The 24,965-nt window shown below is 39.2% G+C and overlaps 2 protein-coding genes across 3 annotated transcripts in view; one reads left to right on the plus strand and one right to left on the minus strand.

The window, feature by feature from the left end:
• Nucleotides 1–211: 211 nt before the first annotated feature.
• Nucleotides 212–15,358, minus strand: slc49a3 (solute carrier family 49 member 3). Of its 2 annotated transcripts, XR_015436250.1 has the most exons (11): nucleotides 14,929–15,358; nucleotides 9,713–9,871; nucleotides 7,933–8,149; nucleotides 6,754–6,830; nucleotides 5,906–6,043; nucleotides 5,004–5,120; nucleotides 4,607–4,759; nucleotides 3,670–3,827; nucleotides 3,064–3,167; nucleotides 2,034–2,265; nucleotides 212–1,672 (listed from the first exon to the last, which is right to left on the minus strand). XR_015436250.1 is itself a non-coding variant. In XM_023393575.2 (10 exons), exons 1-10 carry the CDS (start codon nucleotides 15,088–15,090, stop codon nucleotides 2,099–2,101), a joined length of 1,452 nt encoding a protein of 483 aa, XP_023249343.1. In that variant the 5' UTR covers nucleotides 15,091–15,358; the 3' UTR covers nucleotides 212–2,098. The 2 variants fall into 2 exon arrangements, 1 of the variants encoding a protein (XP_023249343.1); XM_023393575.2 differs by having other exon boundaries at nucleotides 212–2,265.
• A 4,316-nt stretch (nucleotides 15,359–19,674) lies between these two features.
• pcgf3 (polycomb group ring finger 3) overlaps nucleotides 19,675–24,965 on the plus strand; it is a 57,419-nt gene continuing 52,128 nt past the window's right edge. The window contains exon 1 of the mRNA XM_023393579.2: nucleotides 19,675–19,805. The gene's annotated coding sequence lies outside the window, so the exon portion shown is untranslated. The remainder of the gene's footprint in view (nucleotides 19,806–24,965) is intronic.

A 24,965-nucleotide genomic window follows, 5' to 3' on the forward strand; every position in this document is an offset into this window, starting at 1 on the left:
ATCTATATATATATATATATCTTTATATATATACATATATCTATCTATCTATCTATATATATATATATATATATCTTTATATATCCAGGTTTCTGAAAACGGGATATACTGTTTACACACACAAAACACAACCAGGATACTCCATCAACTTGATCATAACCAGGATACTAGTGTAAACACACTCACTGACAATACACAGTCCAGCCATGTACAATGTTTTGACCAAGTCTTGTTTTATTTTCTAATTTAGAAATTTGAAGAAGTGCTTGTATTTACAGATGTATGTGTCTTACGCATGATCAACTCTTAAGGAAAAAGGTGGAGCAGGTGAAGTCACACGTCCATCTTCACTTCACATCAATTAAGTTCAACAAAATACCTCCTTTGAAAGATAGAAAACAACATTATTAGTCTTAACAGTAACATAAAACATTCAATGCACAGTTAAAATACAAATGTGTCATTTACCATAAACAGAACCTTTATTTGCCTATTTTGTCGATTTCAATTTAATTTATATAGCGCCAAATCATAACACAAAGGAACTCTATACACTTTACAGAGTAAATATAGAGACAAACCCAACAGTTCCCACAGTGAACACAATCAGTTTCTTTTTTTTATTGCACAAAACCCACAACTGTCCATTTACAAAATTAAGGCTTTAACAAGTAGTTATATGCTGTTATGGGTCTATGACCACAACACAATGACAGACACGCTTTAAATGACAGAACAGGATAATTAGTGGCACAATAGTAGAATTATTCTGTTTGGTTTCATCTGCACATTGACACATTTGGATTTTAACAAACAGTAAAACATTTGGTTTTGAGAAACCTGCAGAAAGCCTGATTAACGTGAAGGTAATGCATTTCAATCAGAATATGTTAGTAAAGGTTTTACAGTGGATTTAGTACCAAAGGATAAGATACAGACGAGCCAGCGATGATGTGACAGCACATCGAGTTATTTCTAGCAGCTCCAGAGGAGAAAACATCAGCAGTAAAGCTTCAGGTGTTTCGTTGTCAAACCCTGAGAATCAAAGAGAACCCACAGTTCTTACACAGTGGCAAGACATAGACCACAATGCACTGCAGCTTAAAGCCCCGCTGTGCTTTGAGTCGTACAACAGTTCATGCATTTGTTGGTGCATTGAGGGAATGCAGATACACAAACTCTGCCATGTGCTGAACCATCACAATGATGACACACACACACACACACACACACACACAGTCAGTTTGAGGATGTACCTGTTAAATTTGACTTAAATGGATAATGTGCATTTTTCCAGAGCAGGTTGTGTAATGAGACTCCACACTGGTGTCCCATTTAGCTTCCCGTACACGGAGTGGTTGCTTTCAAGGAAACTTTTTATTTGCGAGAGCAGCAGTTTGGTCTCGTGTCTAAATCGACTTAACCTCCCCCCCAGAATTATATTTGGGTGAATAATGGGAGTGAGCAGCTACAGGATGTGATGTTTCCCTGCAGCAGGTGCGTCGGTCTGTCTTCATTTTCTCTCTTATTACCTAAATCAAAGGTAAGTTTTGTTAAAAAAATAACCTTGAAGTCAATAATCATTTAAATCATCTGATCTGAACAGGAATGTTAAGTGTTTGCTTCCACTCAGAGAATTGTTTTCCAGCTGACAGGGATTCCTCAAACAGACCTGCCATCACAAAAAAACAAAAAAACATATTTACACAAATTTCCTCAAGGTTTTTTTTTTTTTTCATCTGTAAAAACGCACCATCAATCAGTGTTAGGAAATACATTTTCCATTTAATAATGGAATGACAAGAACAATCTGCTGAGCTTATTTCATCAGATCAATAGTTGATATATCGTCTTGTGATATTTTGAGGATTATTTGTTAGTAACAATCATATTAAGGTTGAATCTGTTATTGTAACTCAACGTACAAAAAAGTTTGGCCCCAATATCAAAAGAATCATCGTGATTCAAAAAAAAAAAAAAAAATCACTCATTAAGCTGAGGTTACCAAAATAAACTTTTCTACTGTTTCGTACCAAAGAAAACAAACGGCAGTTGTGATAACACCCATAATCCCCTCTGTTTCTCCATCGCTTCAGGTTTACGTGTCCACACTCGGAGCGTCTTCGTCGGTCGCTGAATCGTTGATTTGGGGGGTCACGTACATCGCTTCCTCTTCGGCCTCCAGTCGTCTGTACCTGGTGTGGAAGAAGATGATGAAGCAGCAGGTGAAGACGCTGCACAGTCCGGCCATCACCAGCGTCGGCACTGAGGGCGAGAAAAAAAACAGATAAAGGTTCACACTTCACAGGAACCGAAACATGCACGGCAACACTAGTTGTTCGACGGTAAAGTGAATGTTGATAAAGCAGGAAATCACAGGAAAGGGGAGGAAGTTCATGTCAAACCTACTAATAGTCATTATTTTTTTTGCAGCTTATTGTTTAATGGGTGCAATGATCATATTACATTGTTAACAAGTGACTGAGTGACTGACCGTGCTGTATGTGTGCAGAAATAATAAAATGTGAACAAATGCACCTGGTTCATGTCCTCAGATAAACCTTGACATTTACACATTTTATAATGTTGTTGTCATTAACGGCTGCAAATGTTGCTACTTCACTACATCTGCTTGTGTGTGCTTTTTTTTTATACATTTGAATTGAATAGACTTAATAATGGAAAACCTTTCAAAACCCAGTTAGAAAGAACAGTGCAGAGAATGAAAGAGTTGTTACATCAACCAAATCAAACAGCTCAAAACGTTTAAGTAGAAACAACGATTACAAAAGTAAATGTAAATGTAAACAAGGGAAACTGAAAATAAATTAAACAAAATTTCCTTGTGCACTTGTTAATATTTTGTACTTTAATAAGCTGAAATCTTTGAGCTGAGGTCAGTAAACACACACACACACACACACACACACACACACACACACACACACACACACACTCCTCCAAATCAAAACAAATAAAAAAAGACAAGACACTGTCAGGTTTGATTCCCACTGACGTCGCCTCCATTCGACGCTCGTGTCGCCGTGACATCATGTGACCTACCTCTCCAGCTCAGGTTGGCGTCCCCGCAGGTCGACAGAGGTGCGTCGGCGAGACGTTTGGTCAAAGCCTGGAGGATGATTATGTAGAGAACAGACTGAACCTGCCTGGAGAGGGATGACAACGAAGCTGCCATGACTGACATGAAGTTCACATAAAGCACATCCATCCAAAAAAAAAAAAAGATAAAAAATGTAGATGGAAATGTAAAATATATAAATATAAAAATATCACCTGCTGTACAAAGAGCTTTTTTTTTTTACTTTGAGTGACTGTGGTGCATAATCAACAGCTCATTTGCATGTTTTCATCATGTTTTCATTTACTTTTTATCATATGAAGCATGTTTCCAGCTACACTGTCTGCTTCAACACATCATCTACTGTAAACAGTTTCCTTTTCCTCCTTTTTAGATGTATGGGGTCATGAAATCTAAGTGAAATCAATTTAAACTGGTCTGCACCTTTTAGAAAATCCAAATCAGTAAAAACATAAAAAATAAAACACCAGAAATGTGTAAAATATGGGACTTTAATAAGAACATGTCATGCTGTGTGTGTGTGTGTGTGTGTGTGTGTGTGTGTGTGTGTTTTGCTCAGACATTAATACCCTGATACGAAGATGAGCCCGGCTGACGTGGCCTCTCCCACTGGGTACGAACACTCCACAGAAAGCTCCATGGCCACCGGGTAAATGGAGAAACCGAATAAGCCGAAGAGAGAGCAGGCGGCGGCCACGGCGGCTTTCTGCTGCGGCATCAGAGACACCTGAGAGAAGGTGAGCAGACGGACACAAGCTCTGAGCTCAAGAGAACATCAACATATCAACATGTCACTGAGGGGTTAGATCGATTCTGTGTTGCAGCAGTGAGGTTAGATCCAGGGCGTCTGAATTATAACCTTAATGGAGAAGAAAAAACAAAGAAAGTTTTCTGTCCTCTACATAACCTCGCATAGTGATTTTATTCATGCTGTACTTTAGTGAACTGCTGCGTTACAGTAAAATCTGTCAAAACAATACAGAACAGAAGCCAACTCTTTAAAGTGTTTGCACATCAAACACTGAGTGTTCCCGTTCCCTTTGTTTGTTTACCCGTCAGCTTGTGTCACACACTGCAGACGTGCACTTCATCACCCTCACATGAATCCACTGTAAACCTTTTCTGGGATAAAGAAATCCACCACTCCAAGACGCATCACATCACTTCAGAGGTTTATCGCCCTATTTAGCATATAAACATTTAATAAATGGTTTGTAACACACAGTAATGTAGTTGTAAGCAGCTCTAAGTGTATTTATATCCATTTATTTAATGTTTATATACTGTTATTAAATGCTAAACAGGGAGACTTAAAGTGAGGCGTTAATGTGTTTTCCCTAAGTAGAGGTCCATTCTGTTCTACATGTTTATTTCTGAACATTTAGAATTATTAAAGGTAAGATTTTTGGAGGCGTGTTTTTAAGCAGTCACTGTAAATCAATACAAACGTCACCATTTAAATACATTTACAGATTAAAATGAGTAAAACTGCTGTCGAGTTCTCACCACAGAGAAGGCGATGCACGCCAGAGCGGAGAAGCTCATGTTGATCTTTGTGGCTTCGATGAACTTCTTGGTCTTGTCGACATAGAGTCCCAGAGCGCCGGCGCCCACGATGCCGAACACGATGAAGAGAGCGCCGCACAGGCCGGCAAAGTCCTGCAGGGGTGAGATGTTACAACTTCATTCAGTATCTGAGTGTTTCTAAAACACTTAGCATCAATTATGCAAAACACCAGCATCTTTTTTTCTTTCACTATGTTCCATCACTTACCTCAGATCATATTTTTGCTGTCAAAACAGATATTGGTGTATTGTTTCTTATCAAATCTGCTGCCTGTGTTGCTCATTTGATGCTACTTTTTCTCCGTGATCCCCATGGAAACCACTGTGGCGTACTTACATTGGTGTATCCCTGCACACACAGGATCTGCTCCAGCAGCGTGGAGAAGCAGGTGAAGACAGCGATGCCCGAGCCGAAGCAGAGCAGCAGGATGAGGTAGGCTTTGTTCTTCAGTAACTGCAGAAGAAACCGAGTGAGGAAAAACATCAACCGTCTGTCACTGGGAAAGATTTTACACATCAACGGAGTTTGATGGCGACGTCTCATCTTGGGTTTGATCACTACAACTTCATAACAGAAAGCTTGTGTTACGGACTGGGGCAGTGGAGCGAGGAGGATTTGAACCTTTACCAAGCAGAGGGGTCTAACAGGAGCTGCATTATGGGAATTGTAGGATCTAGTGTTTTAGGTGCCTGAACCATAGGATATCTAACCTACTTTGATTTTGACCACTGTTTTTTCTGTCCTTTGTGAGCCCCTCAGCTTTATGGTGGTGTAAATCTAAATTACTCATACTCTGTGTCACACCGCGTCTCTAGAGGAACTGCTGTGTGTCCCATTACTTTTCATTTGCTAAAAAAGCCTACAACTGCTGATACTAAACGTTTTTTTGCTGTGAGCCGTAAGGCGGAGTTTCAAGAGTCCAAAGTGAAGTCTTAAAATGTGTCATGTTGTCAAACCAACATCTGAAACCTAAACATATTAAGTTTACTACTACTTTACTTAAAACAATTAATCGATTATCAAAATGTTTGCAGATTCATTTCCTGTAGATAAATTAATCATTTAATGAAGTTATTCTCACTGTCACTTAATGTAAGTTGTCATCTAGCTACATTATCTGGCTCTTTAAACTTCCTTCACCGGCTGCTCTCTCACTGTGTCTGTCCGCTGAGGGTTTCTGGATGTTTTTCTCTGAGAACAGAGTTACACCTGTATTATGTTGCTTTCTTGCTCCTCACCAGTTTGATCCCCTGTATGAACGGCTCACAGCTCGAGGACTCGGCACTAGCTGACGGTGGCGTTGGTGGGGTGCTGCTCCGTATCCCCACTGTTGCTAGGAAACAGATGATACATGCCGGGATTGCATAGGCAAGTAGCTAAAGGAGGGAAAAAAGAAAAAAAAAAACACACACATAATGTGATGATAAATGGATGTTAGCACTTTAAATCAAAGACAATTTATCATCATTAGCAGGTGAGGCGTCCAGGTTTCAGACACACAGAGCTGGGCAGCTGCAGTTTTTTTCTCCTGTGAGAAGCTGTAATCCCTCAATGGCCGCTGGGAATGCAGCGATTCTAGGCCAACTGATGTTTTTTTCCAGATTGTGTTTTAGCCATTTTTTGCCTTTACAGGACAGTTCACATTAGACAAGGGGACGAGAAGGGGGTGGCATGCCACAAAGGCACCCAGCCAGATTCAGTCCAGGGACACCGGACTGCCATAAACCGCTCAGCATTTCGTCACACAACTGTACATTTTTGGATATTTACGCATGTTGTTTGTCGATGGCTCAACAGAAGCTTATTTTTACACTTCTCCTGTGTTTTATTTGAAGTTTTGATCCATAAGAAAATCTATTTGTGGTTTTGAGAACGAAAAAACCATCTCAGTGTAGTTTTATATCTCCTGTTTCAGGCTTCTATCTGGAGCTCTAGTAACAATAGGTTTAACTGTTTTCTGAGCGATCCAATAAAAATATAGCAGATTTCAGGTAAAACACTCAGAGAAGCCGGATTGTGGGTCCAGGTGTCATCTTTAGGTTGGCAATGAAGAAGAAGATGAAGACCTGTTCTTAGTTCAACTCACCAGGACAGGGATTTGTGCAGATGTTGGAACCATCAGAGGAGAGATGATGTTGGCGAGAAGGACGCCCAGAGGATTGGCTGAGGAGGGAAAAGAGAAGTGGGATTTAGGCTTATTCTGGTTTCTGTCCTCCACTTTCTGTTCCACGTTTCGGTCATCTCCGTTCTTATCTTTAAGCCTTAAGAGTCAACATGATCTGAAAACTTTATCTTAAACCTTAAATTACCTTACTCTTAGTGAATTCCCCTCTGATCCAAAAGCTTCCTGTTCTACTTTCTTTTTTTTTTACATTGGTTGTTTTCGTCTGAAACACATCTTTCACTTTGCTGAGTTTGCTGACATGAGAAAACGTCAGCACATGTTGAAACTGACCCAGTTCCTACTTAAATTGTTACACAGAGAACTGAACATATGACTTGAGACACAAGCACTGACACAAAATATAATAATAATTGCATAACATAATAATGACATAATAAAGTTTATTTCATGTTTGTGCAGATGCATCAATCACAGGGTGAAAAGCAGGACATTCACCCCTTTTTCCCACAAGGGCTGAATAAAAAATTAAATACAGCATCTTTCTTTGTTTCTTTTATTTTCAGTGCTCATCATTTTGGTGTAAATGGCATTTATCAACATATTTTTCCCCGAATCTGAATTACGACAAATGCCTCCGATCTACAGTTTACATGTAGTTGATTGTGAGTTTCTGTCTCTTTAAGTTTAGACTAATTTTACTATTTTTTGGTTACACATACATCTGATACTAACCAGAAGCAAGCCATTCTTGCTCTCTTTATAGATGTTTATAAAAGTGATGTTTTTCGGGAATCCTCTAAATCGAAGTATATTCACACGTTTTGTTCGGAAATGCTTGAAGAGACAAGTTTGATTGAATTATTTCTCATTGAAGCTGCAAAAATAGATTTTTCTTGTCACTTGGGGGCAAGGAAATTCACAATAAGCTAAAAGAAACACACTCCTAACATATACTATTCACTAAATTGTTTTGGCTCATGTGTTGCTCTCTTTCTCTTTTTAATTTCGCATGACTAACACCCCGCAGGAAGTCTTTAAAGCTGTATAATTGCATTGATAACTGCTGTATAAAAGCTATGCAAAGCTGTAGAGATAAATTCCCACCCAGCTCTGAATAATAATAAACAGTAAATCACTCACACATGGAGGCGATGGTGTTCGCTGTGGCCCGCTGATGGTCGGGGAACCAGAGAGCTGCCAGCTTGGTGGGGGTGAAAATGATGAGGGGCTGAGCCAGGGCACCAAGAGTCTGACCCAGCATCACTAATACGTAACGGACTTCAGCCGCCGTGCCCCGTGGCGTGCCAAGGAAGCGCAGCAGGGCTCCAAACATGTTCAGGCCCGAGCCCAGGATCAACTGCAGGGTTGAGATGGCAGTGACAGGTCAAAACACTGTGTTTTTATCCCTCCTTTAATACTTCTGCACTGTGTTTCTCAAAAACCATAAATCAATCACATAGTGTAGGATGTCTTTGTTTTTGGATTAAGTTCAAATTACTGTCTTTAGAAGCAGGAAGACTGAAATTCTCCAGATTAAATTTTACTTGTGTGGACAAAAGCAAGAAGGACAGGAAATCACATGGGTCAGGGTTGTAAACATAAACTGCAGGAGCTAGCATGGGCTGAAAAAAGCAGTCCACAAAGCTGTAAATTAAACAGCATGTTACTGTCATGAACCTCTGTCACAATCCTTGTGCTCGCTGCGGCTAAGCAGCAATTATTACGTCACACAAATTAGAAAACAATTCACGGAGAGAGCTTTGTGTTTTCATGTGTCGAAGTTCAATCAGATTTAACTCTGCAGGTCAATTTGTGACTGGTGACACAGAAACGAATGGGTTTACACAGCTTATCTCCTGTTTACTTTCTTGTTTGCCTGCTGAAACAAATCACATTCGTATGACACATCATTTCCAGTGCAGAAGACCGTGACAACAAGAATACAACATACATCTCTTTTGATTCTGTCATGTAGTTTCTGTTCTTATGTGTCTGAACTGCCTTTACCTTTTAGCTTATTAATTCATCAGTCATATTTAGTGACTTTTCTTTTTTGTTCCATAGTTGTAAGCACCAACTTGTCAAAGCAAACTTCACATGAACTCCTGCTGCTAAGAAGATATACTAAATTACACTGAATTACATTACCAGCTTAATAAGACCCCCTGTTCAGTTTTGCAGATTGAAAAGAACAACAACTTGAAATGCTCGCTCAAGCCTGAGTGCCCTTTTCTAAATCTGCAGTGTGTGCAGTGTGAGTCAGCTCAGCACATGAGGTAATACTGAAGGTTGATTTTATCAGGACGCCAACATTGACTTTTCAATATCTCCTCTTAATCCAGTGCTGTCAGCTGATTTGTGCACAGATTTTTGTTTTGATTATGTGAATCTATGTAATTTCAGTTTTCCTCAGCTGCAAACCAATACAGTGGGAGAATAACATTGATTTTACTGATGATATATTGTTGATTTGAATACATGTTGTTGAAAATAGCTGCTTAGCCGATAAACTCAATTTCAGGAAATGATTCCGACTCTGATTATACGACCTCCATAATAAGACCTCCCGCTCGGTTTTCCTCTCTTGACATTAAACATATGTTGCTCATCTGTTTTTTTTTTTTTTATTCCTGGAAACAGTTAGTTTTCTCTCAGCAGCCATTAGAAAACTTTTCTCCTGGGCTCTTTTCTCTCTTGCACATATTTAAAATCACTTGACACTTGTTTTGTGCTGCTGTCATTAAAAAACAAACTCACAGACTAAAACTAAAACACACATCCTCCAGTATAGAAGAGGAATATTTCTCATTTTCTGGAAAATATCCGACTGTATCAAAAAAATATATAAATAAATAAAAGGTTATAGCCTACTCATGGTATTTAAACAACATCAGTTATTAGTTCAGTGTTCAGTTTGTACCGTGACCCGTAGCCCCAGAGTGTCCAGCATCCACGTGGTCCCAAAGCTGACTGGTATGGCCACCACCATGTAGATCACTGACAACCAGTTGACTTCTTCCAGAGAGACCTTCAGGTACTGGGCAGACTGGTCCGCTATTGGTGCAAAGGTCAGCCATATCTGGGAAGACACATTGAGAGTTTTATTCCAGAATGAGATCCGTCTACTATGACTAGTTACTTCCACAAAATTAATACCAATAGAGACTTATAATTGTGTTTTATGTATAAAAAATATCTTTAAAAGGATATAAAAATTACTTAATGCATAAAAACGACATGGTGTTAAAGAAGAAACACAAGTAATCACAACATCAATGCAAATCTGCAGCTTTGGATTAGTGAGTTCTGGGTCGTGCAGCTGTGATCACTTCCTCTAAAAACATCTGAAACATCTAAAACTACTTCTGGAGGCACTTTCCCTGTTTCACTGAGACCAGACCAGACAGGATAAAAGCACAAATGTCATTTTGTAGATCTGCACTGTGTGAAGGTTTGAGCTGTGACCCCAACCAATGCTTTAAAATGTCAACAGCCAGTACAAAAAATAAAATAAGAGAAAAGAAAAAGGTAAAACTGAAGGATGATTTATTTTAGCAGAATGACAACACTGAAATATCAGTATACGCTCTTTTGTCCGTCAGTTGATTTCCTTTAAATCAAATTAAATTAAATTAAACAGTGTCTCTCAGTTGCAAATCCATTTAAGGGTACGATAATCATACAACTAAAAACTAAAAATAGTGATTATGTTATGTTAAAAGTACAATGTAAATAATGGATCAAGGGATCCTCACAGTCTTTTGTTCATTCACACTTCTTGGTCATGTAATTTTAAGATTCCTCATTCTGACTATTATTGAATGTGTGATGATATATAAGAACTGATCAAACACATTGATTATGCATTGTAAAATATAATGATGAACTCTCTAGTTAACAACTGTCAAAACATAATGACACTTTCACCCGTGTGTTTTATTAGCGATCAGTCCCACAGAAGCAGCTGCAGTTTAATATCAGATTTCCTCAATTATCTTATAGTCATGAGACCTCTAAATACTGCTTCACAAAAAGAGGAAATGGCGAGACTTTCTCAGCTCGTGTGAGAAAGAAATGGTGTATCCCAGCTTGTTGCGCTCTCATATGACACCACACACATGACACACACCACTCCCGACAGCGCAGGGTACAAACGGACATTTTCATGCTAAGGGCCAAAACTGGGGGAGGTGACGGTACTGTGATGAAGAAAAAGGCTGCAGTCTGTAGAAAAGTCTTTGATATTTTAGGGATGAGATGTTCGTACTTTCACCTTGTCAGTCTATAAGATCAGGTGATATTTATTAGTGTGGGTTTTACAATGGTTTTGCACCTCAGAGCAATTTGTACTTTATTTCCATTTTATGGTTTAGCTTAATTTTAGAGGGATTTATTGCACTTTTTACTAAACACTACATTTATTTCACAGCTACGTTCAACATCAAGATCTGATACATAAAATATGATATTATCAGTTTAAATAATATAAAATAATCATTGTAGATTAAACTGAATAGTTATCTTAACTGGACTGCATTAAAATGCTGCTTACATGTACACGTTCCAATATAACACTCAAGTTTTGCTGTCGACACTTATGTGCATTTACTTCAGTAAGATTCTGAATGCAGGACTTCTTGCAGGATCTCCACCATTAAGTTTTGTTTATAGGTTAAATAAATGTATATATTATTTAGGTGTAAATGGCTGACTGTAATAAAGTCAGGGCTCCACCAGAGATTTCACTTTTCTTAGCAGTATTTGCTGTAGAAGGTGACGGCATGTTTCATTTCCCATCAACCCGGAACGTGAACTGATCACAATCACCGGTGTTTTTATTTTTGGGGGGTTGGAGGAAGTGCAGCCTTTTCCCAGCATGCAAAGGATGACAGGAATCTTTCACAGGGATAACAGACAGAAAAACAAGTGTATTTACATGCACTTAAGTAAGTGGGTTACTGACTGCTTGCTTTATTAAGCTTATCTCTTAAATGTCATGTAAACAAGACGACTGCTTTCTCTTATTGGTGAAAGTGAAACCAGTTAACACAGATTTCTCTCTACAGATTTTCTGCACAGAGAAACCTGAAACCTGATTTCATGTGCAGGAAATGCCTGGGTGTCTAAATATTTCTCTTTTTTTACATGAGAAGTACTTGCATGACAACCAGATCATATACGCAGCAGTGAGTGCAGAGGGATTGAAGGACACCTTTTTAGCAGCAGTGCACCATTGACTACAAAATAATTAAATCCAAAGTCTAAAATTAAGAATAGAAGCTTCTACACGTCTAAATATGTTGATTTTTTTTACAGCTTCTGACACGGTGAAGAACACTGAATGCGACTGGTGCTAATAGCGCAGTAAACAAGCTGCATGGAGGGCTGATACACAAACACACAGAGTCGACTGAATGAATCTGATCTGTTAACTTAACTGAGACCACACAGGCTGCACCAGCACAAGTCTCTGTTTTGCAGACAATGAAGAAACCCTAATTTATGTCGAGCTGACGCGAGCTGGTCAGCTGATGTCGACACACAATGTCAGTCCTGTACCCTTTCTGAGGCGTTTTACATTTCCACACATTCCTCCTTCTGTTATTCTAGAGACCTGTGCTGTTTGCAGAGGACAGGGTTTTCTTGACATGTCCAGTGATGATCATTTGATGCTTGTGTCTGGTTTCCCCTGCTGTTTGTATTGAAACAGAAAAAGTGGAACCTTTTTGTAAAACTTAAATGATAGAAATCTCTCTTTAGTGCTTAACTCTAAAAACTATGTTCATATATATCATAGATATTGGAGTTAGAAAGATAAATCGTCCAGGATGATATTAGCTTTTTACAAATCGACCGGTATCAGTTTATATGTCAGCTGAGAAATAACAAGAATCTGCAGAAGGTTTGAGATCTTTGCCAACTTTATTTTTACACTGTAAAATTTCCTGCGCAGGATGTATCTCAGTCACAATTCTTACATAAAAAAAATCATCCTTTCATGTGTAAGTTATGTGTTTATGAAAAAAAAATTACTTTGCAGATAGATCATTATTGGATTTTTTCAACTTCTAAATATTGATATCAGTATCTACTTCAAAAATACAATGTTGATCAGGTTATAGCAACATAATCCATTCGGTATGGGCTCATAAAAGTCACATTCAAACATAAAGCAGATTAGTTTGATTTGTGCTTATTATTACTATCTCTCATTCTTTTTTATCATTGTTTTAGTTACAGTGGTTATACTGTGTATAAGTTCCTTGCTCTCAATCTCAATCTCAAGGGTTTTATATTCATTTCTTTGTAATGAAAAATCTGGTGCTTTATGTCCTGCATCCAGTTTCAGAGGTCTTCAAACTTTGCCAAGAACAATTGGCGGTAAACAATGCGTTATAGTTCTCAAAATCCATGCTAAATCAATTTACAAGGGGAACAATCTACAACCCTCAGTAGGGCTGCTAATGTCACACGGATTGATGTCTAGCTGGCTCATCGTCTGTTATTTGCCACATCATGAATGACTCTCCAACAGCTGAGCATCTTTTGTGAGTGGGAACACCAGTGCCGTGCAAACAAAAGGTCCCATAGAGAGGACGAGTCCTGTGGGAGCTGGCAATAGGTGAGGGAGGGGCACAGTTTGCATAGCTGAGAGAGGCACGCTTGCTTCCAGGCACACTCTGCTTTACAATGACAACATCCCCAGGGAATAGATATCAAGTTCCACCAAACGTAAGAGGGCACCACATGTCATCTACCTGCTGTGCTCACAACCACATCTGCTGTTTAACGCTAGAAAAAGAGGTGTCAGCGATGTCCATTAAAGCAGGGCATTAAGGTTGAAGTTAGTTTTTCCTTGTATGTAAAATGTGATCACACCATTGTGAGCATGAAGACATGAAAAGTGTTCTTCACGTGGAGATACTGCAATTCTAACCTTTAATTGAGGCTTTAAAAGTTTAATGTCAAGTGTGACTTGATCATTTGCACATTAGTGACAGTGTGCACGACTAAAACAACATGACTTTGTCATATTTAGTTCACAGAGGAATTTTTTTTTTTTTTTGATTGTTTTGGCAGAAATGGGCTCTCATACAGGACATTAAAAAAACAAAAAAATTGTGATATTTTGAGATGTTGTGTTCTCACCTTAAAAACTATTATTTCGAAAATGAGGATTACTTAATGAAAGCTTCTTCATATTAACTTAGTAACTCAGTATCGAAATGCTTTGACAATAAAAATACACAATCAATCTGCACAATTTGCATTTAAGAGACTGAGTTTAGAGACATTGTGAAGTAGTGTGGGATCATGGGAGTTGTAGTCACTCCTGTTGCTGTCTGCTTCTCCAGGTTAGGATTCCTTCTGTGTCAATGTCCAGGAGGTTTTTTTTTTTAGCGAGAGCTGAATTATCTGCAGAGGTCTCCTCCTCTCCAGAACAAACAACCCAGGTGATTAAAACCAGTAAAAACACTGAATAAAACAGATTCATGTTATAAATCGTGCCAGTGAGTCGTCGCTGCTTTTTACTCGGTTTAACTTAAGATACAGATGTTGGGAAGGTTTTTACCTGGGGCCAAATTATCCGTAGACATCTCCTCCTCTCCCAAACAAACAGAACTGGTGATTTAGTTCGGTAAAAACACAGAATAAAGCAGTTTCAAGTTAAAAATCAGTGTTTCTCCAACACTGCTCTGCGAACACAGGACTGCGGCTAACATTTGCTCAACGTTTTTCTCTAATAACTTAAGACTTCTGATGACGACAATCCTTCACCTGATTAAACTATATAGTATATATATATCCAAAAACTGTATTGTAAAAAACGTGACTTCAAACTGGATGAAAAGTTAATTTCGGCCATTTCTGTTAAACAACCACAACGTTTACGCATGCGCAAAGGGGATCTGACGCCATTGACAGGTGACCAACCAAAACGGGCCATTACCTGATTGAAAATACGGATTTTTCCATGTTTGAAAATAGATGGGAAACATTTGGGATCATGTGAGTACAACACTCAACAAAATAACACAGATCTAGACATTTTAATGCCTCAAAGTTACATATTATATCTTTAACTTTGTTGTAAAATGTCAGGTGACCATGACTGAAGTTACACACTTTACTCACCGTTGCGTTGGAGCAGTTTAACAAACACAGCACCAGCAGGACAAACCACCTCCTATTGTAAACTTTAAAAACCAACAGCTTCCTCAGCTCTGGGTTTGGTCGTCTCGGTTCATCAGAGGAAACAGTCTGAACCTCAGAGGAGACTTCGCCGCCATTCTCCATTAGTGTCTTAAGAGTTTTGTTGACAAATTTGCCGGTTAAACTGTGTGGTAGCGTTAGCTCGCTCAACACTGTACAAACATCCGAGGCATCGCAAAGTTGATGTGGTTGGTAAAAACCCACAGAAAGCGCTTTATGTCCTTTTTAAAATACGAACTGCAAATCCATTGTTGTCTTCTAGTGGATTATTAAAGCATTTACGTTATTAATGGACGCCGGGAAATCAGGTCAGAGGCTGGGAAAAGTCTTCAAACCAAGCATCGCGTCATGATTCAGGTACAGAACCGGGGAGTGTCATTGTACTGTACCGAAGATCTTCTACCGAGACAATGAACCACTCGGTTGCTAAAACAGCGGCCCTGGACTGCCTACAACTTTTGAAATTTTCCAACTTGCTGAAATTATCGACTGGCCTTCTATAGAGAGAAAAAAAAAACCCAGAAAACAAATGTGCACAATGTGTAATAGAAAATCATCCTTTGGTCTTTAAAATAACAGAAAACAGTGAAACATTCCCATCACAATTTCCCAGAACCCAGGGAGACTCTTCGGACTTCTTGTTTTGTCCGATCAAAAGTCAAAACTTGCACTACTAGAGTGAATCAAATTAAGCAAAATGAACTTCCTATTCCCAGAAAAATGTGCCTAATCCAGACACAATATATGTGTTTACTTTTATCAGGCCCTACTTCCACCTGAGCCCAGTATTGGTGAATTTTGTAGAGGACAGTCATTCTAATATACATGTTTTTCCATGGTGTTTATTTTTGACTGTCACAATAGGAAAAGCACATAATGAAACTAAAGTTAGCTGCTTCAGTTTCAGGGTCCTGGTGTGCACGTTGGCTCACTCCCGTTGGGTCATCCCACTGGTGATTTTTCTTTATTGTGACTGGGAATGAGAACAGAGTGAGAGGTCTTAGGTTTTCAACTTCTCTGATTGACAGCACACTCCTCCCTCTCTTTAACCCCTTGTTTGTCTGGGTGTGTTGGTTTGCCTCTGAAGGAAGCTCCTAAAAAGAAAGTGATAGTGTGTGTGAAACAGTGACTCACCTTTACCTGTGTTGTGTGCATCAGCTCACATATCTTTCATCTACAGTAGTTCTTTTTCTGGGCCTGTGTGTTTTCAGTTTTTTTTCTCTTAAAGGCATCAAATAAAATATGAAATATATAAAATTTATATAATTTTGCTCCTATTCTTACAATTAAAAATAAATGCCCTGCAAAAACCTTCCTATAAATACAACTCTCAGATTATTTAAGAGGTCCAGCCCAGTGAGGCCTGATCAGCAGAGGCAAAATTTTCACACTTTCCAACAGAGAAAACACATTTATAGAAAGATGTGATAATTAACTGATAAGCAAAAGATGCACAGTCTTTCAGAAAAGAAAGTTGAAATCATCCAATTCATAACATAATGGTCATATTTAAAGACTCCTCCTAATGCGCTGCATATATTATCTATATGCATGACAAAAAGTGTATTGACATTTATATTGCCTGTGCTACAAGAGTTTGAAAGAGCAACAGTGAATATGAAAACATGGGAATGATGAATTGATCTTATATAAATATATAGTTTGACAGTAAACGTTTTACGGAAATGCTTAATTTTAATTTGGCAAAAACATGATATTGACCATATATTTGACAAACAATTTATAGAGCATCCACAGGTAGAGTTACTATATCCTCCTTTAAATTGTTTAAGATTTGAATGGATGATATCTGAAATGGCATATTGCCAACATAATAGAGGGAAATATCTATAAATATAAATATATTGAAGCATTTTAATATTTAATACACTGCCTGAACTAGTGTTAAATGAAGCTATGATGATTGGCTTTTAGAGACCCTTTCTTGGCCGATTTAGTGCATGAAGAAGGTTGAGGTGTTTTATAGTCCTAAGTTTAAGTCAATACAAAGTGTCAGCGCTTGAAAATCACACAAATAAAAGTTACTTGAAACTTCTTCGTGCAAAGCTTACTGGCTTAGAAGCGACTCAGACTTGATTAAATTAATCTTGATCAAACCCCTGGGAGGTTTAAATTGAGTTATTGTACATCCTGCACAAAGAATATAAAGATCCTGGTGGAGAGCTACGTCTACTCTTGAAAAACTCTCAGTGTCAGACTTTACTTCAACCCCTGAATAGAAATGTGGCTGCAGCACTGGGCTGAATCATAAGTGGGGATGTCAGGGACTTAAATCATCTGAGCATCAGCAGATGTTGGCCTCTGATTTTGGCAACTGCAACTTCTTTTTGTTTCAAAATCATTATTTCCAGTTAAGAGCGTGCAGCATGGAGTACTTCATGACAATAGCTCAATTTAAATCAACCAGTGCAGGATACATAACCTTTCAACCATCTGAACCATTTATAGGACTTTCCACAATTGAAAGAGCTGTTGAATATAATAGGAAGATGCCAATTTCTGTCAAAATCCATATTTTCTCTGTTTTGTGCTAATATTTACTAACAACTCTAAGAGCCTCTAGACATAGTGTCACTGTGAAGCAAGGCACAGCACAGTCATTAGGATTTATCCCCCGAGCACCATGAATGTCTTTACACTCATTTTTGTGCCAGTTCTTCCAGTAGGGTAAACGTTGAGCTATTTCACAGGATAACAGAACGCTTTGACCCGCTGGTGGCAGTCAGGGGTATAACGTTTCATCTCAGTCCATCCAGATGTTTCAGTCTGGACCAAAGTGGTGGACTGACAGACAATACAGTGTTAACAGCAATAAAGGACAGTTGACAGTACAGGAGGAAGATTAGGACAAATGGCAGGGACACAGTATCAACCAATGACCATATAAGGAACAACATGATTTAAAATACATAATTACTGTAAAAAAAAACGTAGGCTATTCATTCAATATCCTAACTTTGGATAGAAATACTTAATCATCAGTTTAAAAATGATCATATACAGGGGGTGGGAGTTCAGCTCAGAGGTCAGTTTCGTCATGCAGGTGTTCATTGATGTCTGCATGTAAACTCTTTGGTCCTGACTAAAATATCTCAACAACTATTAGATGAATCTCCTTTAAATTTGGTTCAGATATTCATGTTTCCCTCATGATGAATTGTAATAAATTTGACGGTCCCCTGTCTTTTCCTCTAGCACCACCAACAGTTTGACAGTTTTGGTTGACATTGTTTAAACACAGAAGAAAACACACAAGAAATTTATAACACAGTAATCAATACTCTTTTCTCATGTATCTGTTAAACTGTGATTTATCATTTTGCACTTCATTTCATTGTACATATAAATATTTTTTTTCTATTCCTATTTTGTTTGCATATATTTTGGTTTTAAGTGTATCATACTTTTGCTTCATTATCAATAAAGTACAATTCTTTTTTTATTTTATCTTATCATATTTACCCAAATAGTCCAATAGTCCATTTAATAGATGTTCTGGCATCAAACTGTATCAAAGAATACATGTGTTCAAATTTCCCTTTTTCTGAGCACTTCAAGGACTCCATGATGTGCCACAAGTTGAGAATGAAATGTCATTATTGATCCACATCTGCCTTGTGCTTGTTGACTTTTGTATTAATATTAAGATTGATTGACTTTTGTGGTACTTGTAGTTTCTCTTGCTTGCATATATTTGACTGTTATGCACCACAACAACAACAACAAGGAAAACTCATTGTATGTGAAAACCTACTTGGTAATAAACCTGTTTCTGACACTGAAATCAATAACAATCCATTTTAATATCTTCTCTTGGTTCAAAATGACATATCTTGACAAATATTTGATGGGTTGCCATGAAATCAGGCACAGATATCTACGCTAAGATATTTTTTTTATCAGTTTTTTCTTGTGGTAGTCAGGGGTAAAAATACTTTAAACATAATAAGAATTCCTACTGTTTTTGTTACATAGAATTGTATTCAATTAATAATTATTTGTTTAATTGTTTAAGCAGAGAGACCAACAATTTCATTACAACACACATTAATCGACAGTGTTACCCAGCTGGATAATTTTGTTGCAGTCCTATGGTGAGATGATCATTAAAAATTACATACTGAAGACAACACAATGCCATAAAGACAGACACATTAATAATAAAATAAAAAAAATAAAAAACGATTTTAGACCATTGATGATGTTGATGTAGATAAAATGTTAAAAGATGCAATTACAAATGGTAATATCATACACTGGCTGCATAAGCCATGCAACACAGAGTTGAAAGATGCAACTACACCATCATGCCACATTGTTAATATAGTGCTAGTGCATACGGCATACATATCCAGGTAACACGCAAAGGACATTGGTCAAGTTAGCAGCAAGTTTAGCCAGTAATAACACCAATAATAATACAATTAGCAGTGTAATATGGAGATTAAAAATGTCCCCATGACGTGACTCCGTGTCCCACACACATTGAACACAACACCCATCGATTGAGGCCTTTTATTTCCTTCAAATTAATAATGAATGACACACTCTGTGGATCAATTTTAAAAATTAGTTGCACTCATTCACCCCGCCCCCCTGTCTTCCCTTCCCACCCCCTCCACCTCCGGCCTTCCTCTGCGCATGCGCCGCGCTGCTCCAGGAGTGCTGTTTCGGCCTGTTCCGCGGCCGCTCGGTCATTTTCGCCTCTTTGTTTTACTGATAGTGGATTTAACTCGGATTCAACCCAATATCCAGCGGACCGTGCTGCTCCCGAACAGGTTAGTTCGTCCAAGTAGACTTGTTCCCTGCATGTCTCCGTCCTCGGCGGCTCTGTGGCCGGTTTACGGTCCCGGTTTGTGCCCCCTCCTCCTCATTTTTCGCATGTCTCTTTCCGCTGGGTGCTACGGGGCATGCTATACGTGTTGTTTTATGTGTCTATGTGGTGGTGTATGGCGGCGCCGGGCCCTGCAGTTGCACACCGGGGATGGGGGGTTTTAAGGAGGAAAGTGCATTGTACAAGCAGGTTTAAAGCTAGCCGGGATGCACACGGTTAGCCGTGCCGGAGAGGAGGCTCTGGCAGTCGCCTCGCTGCCTGTCTCGTCATGTTTAAATGCTGTTGTGTTGTTCCTCTGAAGCCAATTCTTCTTTCCCATTGAGCTGGAATGTTCTTGGGGGAAAAAGCTCATGGTCCACCATTAGGCTAACCCCCTTCCTCTTGCTGTGCAAAGTTCAGTACGTGTGTGTGTGCGAGTGTCTGTGTGTGGAGGATCTACATGAGGTTTAGGTTAAATGAAGACACAAAGTTGGTGCATTTTTTTTCCTCTTCTGGGTGGATGTCGTCCCTCGCCAGACTGCTGCAGCAGCAAGCCCTGTGTGACATTGTAAGGAGGGAGGGGGGGAAGCATGCAGAGAGCAGCCAACAAGTCTGTGCAGTTATTTGGGGACAGATGCAGCTAAAATATTATCTGTACACAGCGAGTAACATGTTTGTGAGTGATGGGCAGAGCAGGATGAAACGAGGCTTCAGATTCTGGGGTTTCCTCAACTTTCCCCCCTCCCACCAGGGACTCTGCAGCCCAGGGAGCATGGTGCGGGTGATTTGCAGGTCAAAAGATGCAGGTGTTTTGGAAAAAATGGGCTTGAAAAGTGAAAGTTCTTCTAGCTGTCTGCTGTCTCAACCACATCTTAAGAGCTGCACCAGAATCTCTGTCTTATGAAGTCACTTTTGGCTCTAATTGATTTCTTAAAGCCCAGTTCCTGTCAAAAAGCGTTGCTTTGCTTATTGTTACTTCTCTTACAGAATGATGTGAGCGCATACCCCAACACAAAAGGCTTGTTTTCACATGTATCTGCTGAAGGGGTAAAGTTTCTCCGGGCTCACATTGAATCTGAATTTAACATGCAAACATGGCAGCATGAGTGTGACATTGCACTAAGTTTGGAAGACAGTGTTGGTCTGGCATGTAGCTCTCACACACACACACACACACACACACACACACACATACACACAAGTGTGATACGATGTGTGAAATCTCCAGAGCACTGAGAATGGACTTTGTGGTCATGTAGGAGACAAATATTTTCATATTCATGGAGTCGACAAGGGAGAAGTAATTTTTAACAACATAATTGAACTTTTATGTGGGATAACCATGTATGGTACAAATTATCATTCAAAGCAGAGTCATTTTTTTTGTCTTAAAACATTGTTTGATTTTTCCTCTGTGTCCCCAAATTCTTGAAATATGATGGTTCCTGTTAGAATGCTGCATATAATATTTTCTCTCTCTCATATTTTCATCGGGTTCAACAAGGTTTTTAGGACTTTATAAAATGGAGATTTTTGCAGCACAGTTAAGCCCCCAAACCTCTATACTGAGCAGGTAAACCAAAGAGTATCAGACATTTTGGTGTTGAGTTCAAGCTAGGTCAGTCACTGTATATTGACGTTAAAGCTACCCCAGGCTTCATCATCGTGTGCGTGGTGACAGGTCCAAACGGCAGTGGAGATTTGAACCTCCATAACCTGACCAACAGGGTGGTTGTTGAAGGCCCTTGACTCACACGTTGCCTTCTAATGAATTAATTTGTGATTGTGAAAGTACACACGCTGTGCACAGTGTTTTCTCTGCTTTTGTGAGCTTCAGTAGCCTCAAATCCTGTAACACGCTGCTGCTAAACTGCACTCAGGGTGCTCGTGTTTTAACAGCCGAGCTGCTCTCTGATCCTTTATGCCATCAGAGAGGAAAGAGATCTGACGTTGGCGATTCCTCCTTCTTTTCCTGGGGCATTCACTTACTCTTTTAATGTTTTGATTTTTTTTTTGTTTTTTTGTTTTCGCTGTCTTTGGAAAAGTGCTTCAGCTTGACTCCAGAATCTAAATCTATGGAACGTCAATCAGAAGTGAAGAGATGCTCTTCTTCTGGCACAGCTGCACTTTCTAATTTTAGCCGGTAAAACAGTATTTTTAAGAAAACGTGTCGAGTACTGTTGCAGTAGATTGAACCTCATCTTGCTTGGCTCCGCTGAAGGACCCCACTGGACTGAATGATGGTCCGTGGCCAGCTGAATGTTGCTTGGCCTGCACTTAGAGATCCCATATGATATGGCTGTTACATAAGACTGCACATTCTCTCCAAGCATCGGCTTTCATGTCAGGTTTCTGCTTAATCTGCAGGGCAACCCCAAATTACCACAGCTTTTCTGGACAGCTGACCCCTGACCTGAAACTGAATAACATCTAATGAGCTTTCTTTTTAATATTATAGCAATTTCTAGTGCATAATGGCCATAAATTATTAAAGGGACATTTATTTTGACCCATTACCCCGATGCTTGCAGCCTCGCTCTGTTTAAACAATGTTAACGGTCCCATGGGGAAGTCTGATAAAGCTGTCGGCCCTACAGGACAGGCGAGCAGGATATGGCCTCTTAAGGACCAGGGCTGCTTCATGATGAAAAAACTCAGCAGTAACTTAAGCAGCAGAAGATGCATTTGTCTTGTTCTTGGAGAGGAAATTATCTCAGGCAACTTCCTAAATGAGCTACTGTGGAGAATCCCTCGCCGACAAATCAAGCTGCAGTTCACATAGTCAGCCCTGGTCTCACTATCTCCTCGTCAGCACAGTTTCTTTTGAACATTTGATAAGAAAGGAAAAATGAATCCTGTAGAAAAAAAACTCACAGGGCCATGAGTAAATCAAACGATAGTTGCAGTATTCTGCAACACAGTGAGGCCAAAATGATATTGGACAGGACAGTGCAGATTCAGGTAGAAGTCATTGATGGGTGAAGACTTTTGGTTATCGACACTTGCTTCATTGTGCTCCTCCAGATATGAGCGAAGTGATGAAAAGCACTCTGGGAAGTCCATTTTCTATTAAATCTCTGTGGGTTTAAAGGCCTGTCAGATATCAAAACTCTACACTTGGGTTTATGATATTATGAGACAGGATTTTACAACCCTGTGAAGTCGTCACAGCAACAATCACTTTATTCCCCATACATTTTTTTTAGCCTGGAGCCTTCAGCTTTGTGACCACTACTACATTAACACAGTGGTGCCATTGAAATGAACGAGAGGCTGCCTGTTTTCATGCAGCACCATTGTCAGTCTGACCATGTCCTAAAGGCGCGGTCACAGTAGTGTTTTTAAAATAGTGACATTTTGTGGCAAATTGAATCCTTTCAGTTGAATTGCTAAAATCAGCAGATTGGCTCGCGGGGGTGAAGGAAATCCACACAAAGCTAAATACAAAATTTGCTCACATTTGTGGTGCAAGTTTTTTTTTTTTGCGCCATTGACCAGTAGCATGCAGTTCTGATCTTTGAAGGAATGGACAGCCGGAGAGTCCAAAATATCCCACCAGCTGCCAGTTGGCAAGCTTAATATTTGGGGGAGCTCTTTTAATAACTCTTTATGAAGAGGATGCGCAATCCTCAGAGCAAAACGCCAGGGAGAATAAATGTCACACACAATTAAACACAGATTTGAATTAAATTACAAGAAAGTCTGCTAAAGAAAATAAATACAAATGAATGCTTGTTTCCATCCACTGCTGTTATACAAATGGTTCAACGGTTGGTGGCGCTAATTTTTCCAGTCAAGGGCCATTAAACTGCTGCAGAAGAAGAGAGTGCAACAAGATGATGTAATTAAAAGAGCCCCATTCAAACCTCAAAATGATATGTATACATATGACTTAAGTTTGTTTCTCATATTAAATTGAGGAAGGTTACAGTGTCCTACTGATAACGACACCTCGACTTTGATACTTTTTTGATACCAGTTTAATCAAAAACATTTTGACAAAAGAAAACCATAAAACATATCTGCACAAATTTTAGCTATATTTTAAAGCTCGGCCTCTTTACACACTCAAACGTGTTGGTGTAAATGAACAGCCAATCACCAGCATTATTAGATCTTTGTCCAAGCATGCCGCATGGTTATTGGCTCACTGATGCTGATGAGGTTCACTCATTTACTCCTTTGGTATCAAATGACGAGGCATGTTTCGACCCAGGATGCTATCAAACCAATTCGGTCGGTTCATAAAAGTTTTGAAGTTCGAAACTCAGCTCTACTTTTAAGAACTTGTGGCGTTTTTGTGACGCAGAGTTCGGAGAATGGGACACAATTTTTGAGTTTCTCTCTTCTCTTCAGTTTCTCTTAAGCTGTATTTAGATGGGTGAACAATAAAACTGTTAACTGAAACAAGCAATAATAAACAAGCCAAAGAAGTGTAATAGGCAAGGGATACTTATCAACGGAGGTTTCAGACCATATGAGAAGAAAACTCTGAAATTAAGTTCTCAGAAACGTAATTTAGATGATTGGACATCAACATTGATTTGTTTCTCATCAACTATTTAGATCTGGGGGCACAAAATCCTTCACTGAAGAAAATGGTAACAAAAAAATGTTTAAATGAGACTTTTCAACAGTCGGGTGAGAAATTCTCCTTTTGTATCCTGAACATATACAGTTCACTAAAGCAGCATTAAAACCAGAGGACAAATACAATATACATGAGAGGAGATGAGTGTAGATGAATATCCCTCTGTCAGGTGGGACTACACTGGCTGCTCAGACTCTCCTCCTGATAAGATTCACAGCCCCGCTTGTGCTTTCACCGATTGTATCTGTTTTATGTCAACATCTTGAATAACTGGTTGTCAACAGGTTGTGTGAATTTAAATGGCTGCATGCTCGCCGTTGTGTCAACATTAAAAACAGCCACTGACAGACGCTGAGCCGTCTCCAGGTGGAGAAAACACCAGAAACCCAGAGGCGGCGGTCGGGCCTGTGCTCCAGATCCACCGGCTGACTGTCTCCGTTGTCTCATGTTAGATGTCTTGTCTGCTTCATGCTTCGGGGTTTGTTCAGACAGAGAGAACAAGGTTTGGCGTTAAGCCTAAATGACACGATCACA

This window comes from Seriola lalandi, unplaced genomic scaffold (assembly GCF_002814215.2).
Source record: "Seriola lalandi dorsalis isolate HSWRI2012SDOR001 ecotype SW California unplaced genomic scaffold, Sedor1 jcf7180002054940, whole genome shotgun sequence".
Lineage (NCBI taxonomy): Eukaryota > Metazoa > Chordata > Actinopteri > Carangiformes > Carangidae > Seriola > Seriola lalandi.

Coding starts and splice junctions, on each gene's coding strand:
- slc49a3 (XM_023393575.2), bottom strand. CDS start 15,090: ATGGAGAATGGCGGCGAAGTCTCCTCTGAGGTTCAGACTGTTTCCTCT. Junction 6,044..6,753: donor CTGCACAAATCCCTGTCCTG/GTGAGTTGAACT, acceptor TCCCTCCTTTAG/CTACTTGCCTATGCAATCCC. Junction 2,266..3,063: donor CGCCAACCTGAGCTGGAGAG/GTAGGTCACATG, acceptor TCTCGCCCTCAG/TGCCGACGCTGGTGATGGCC.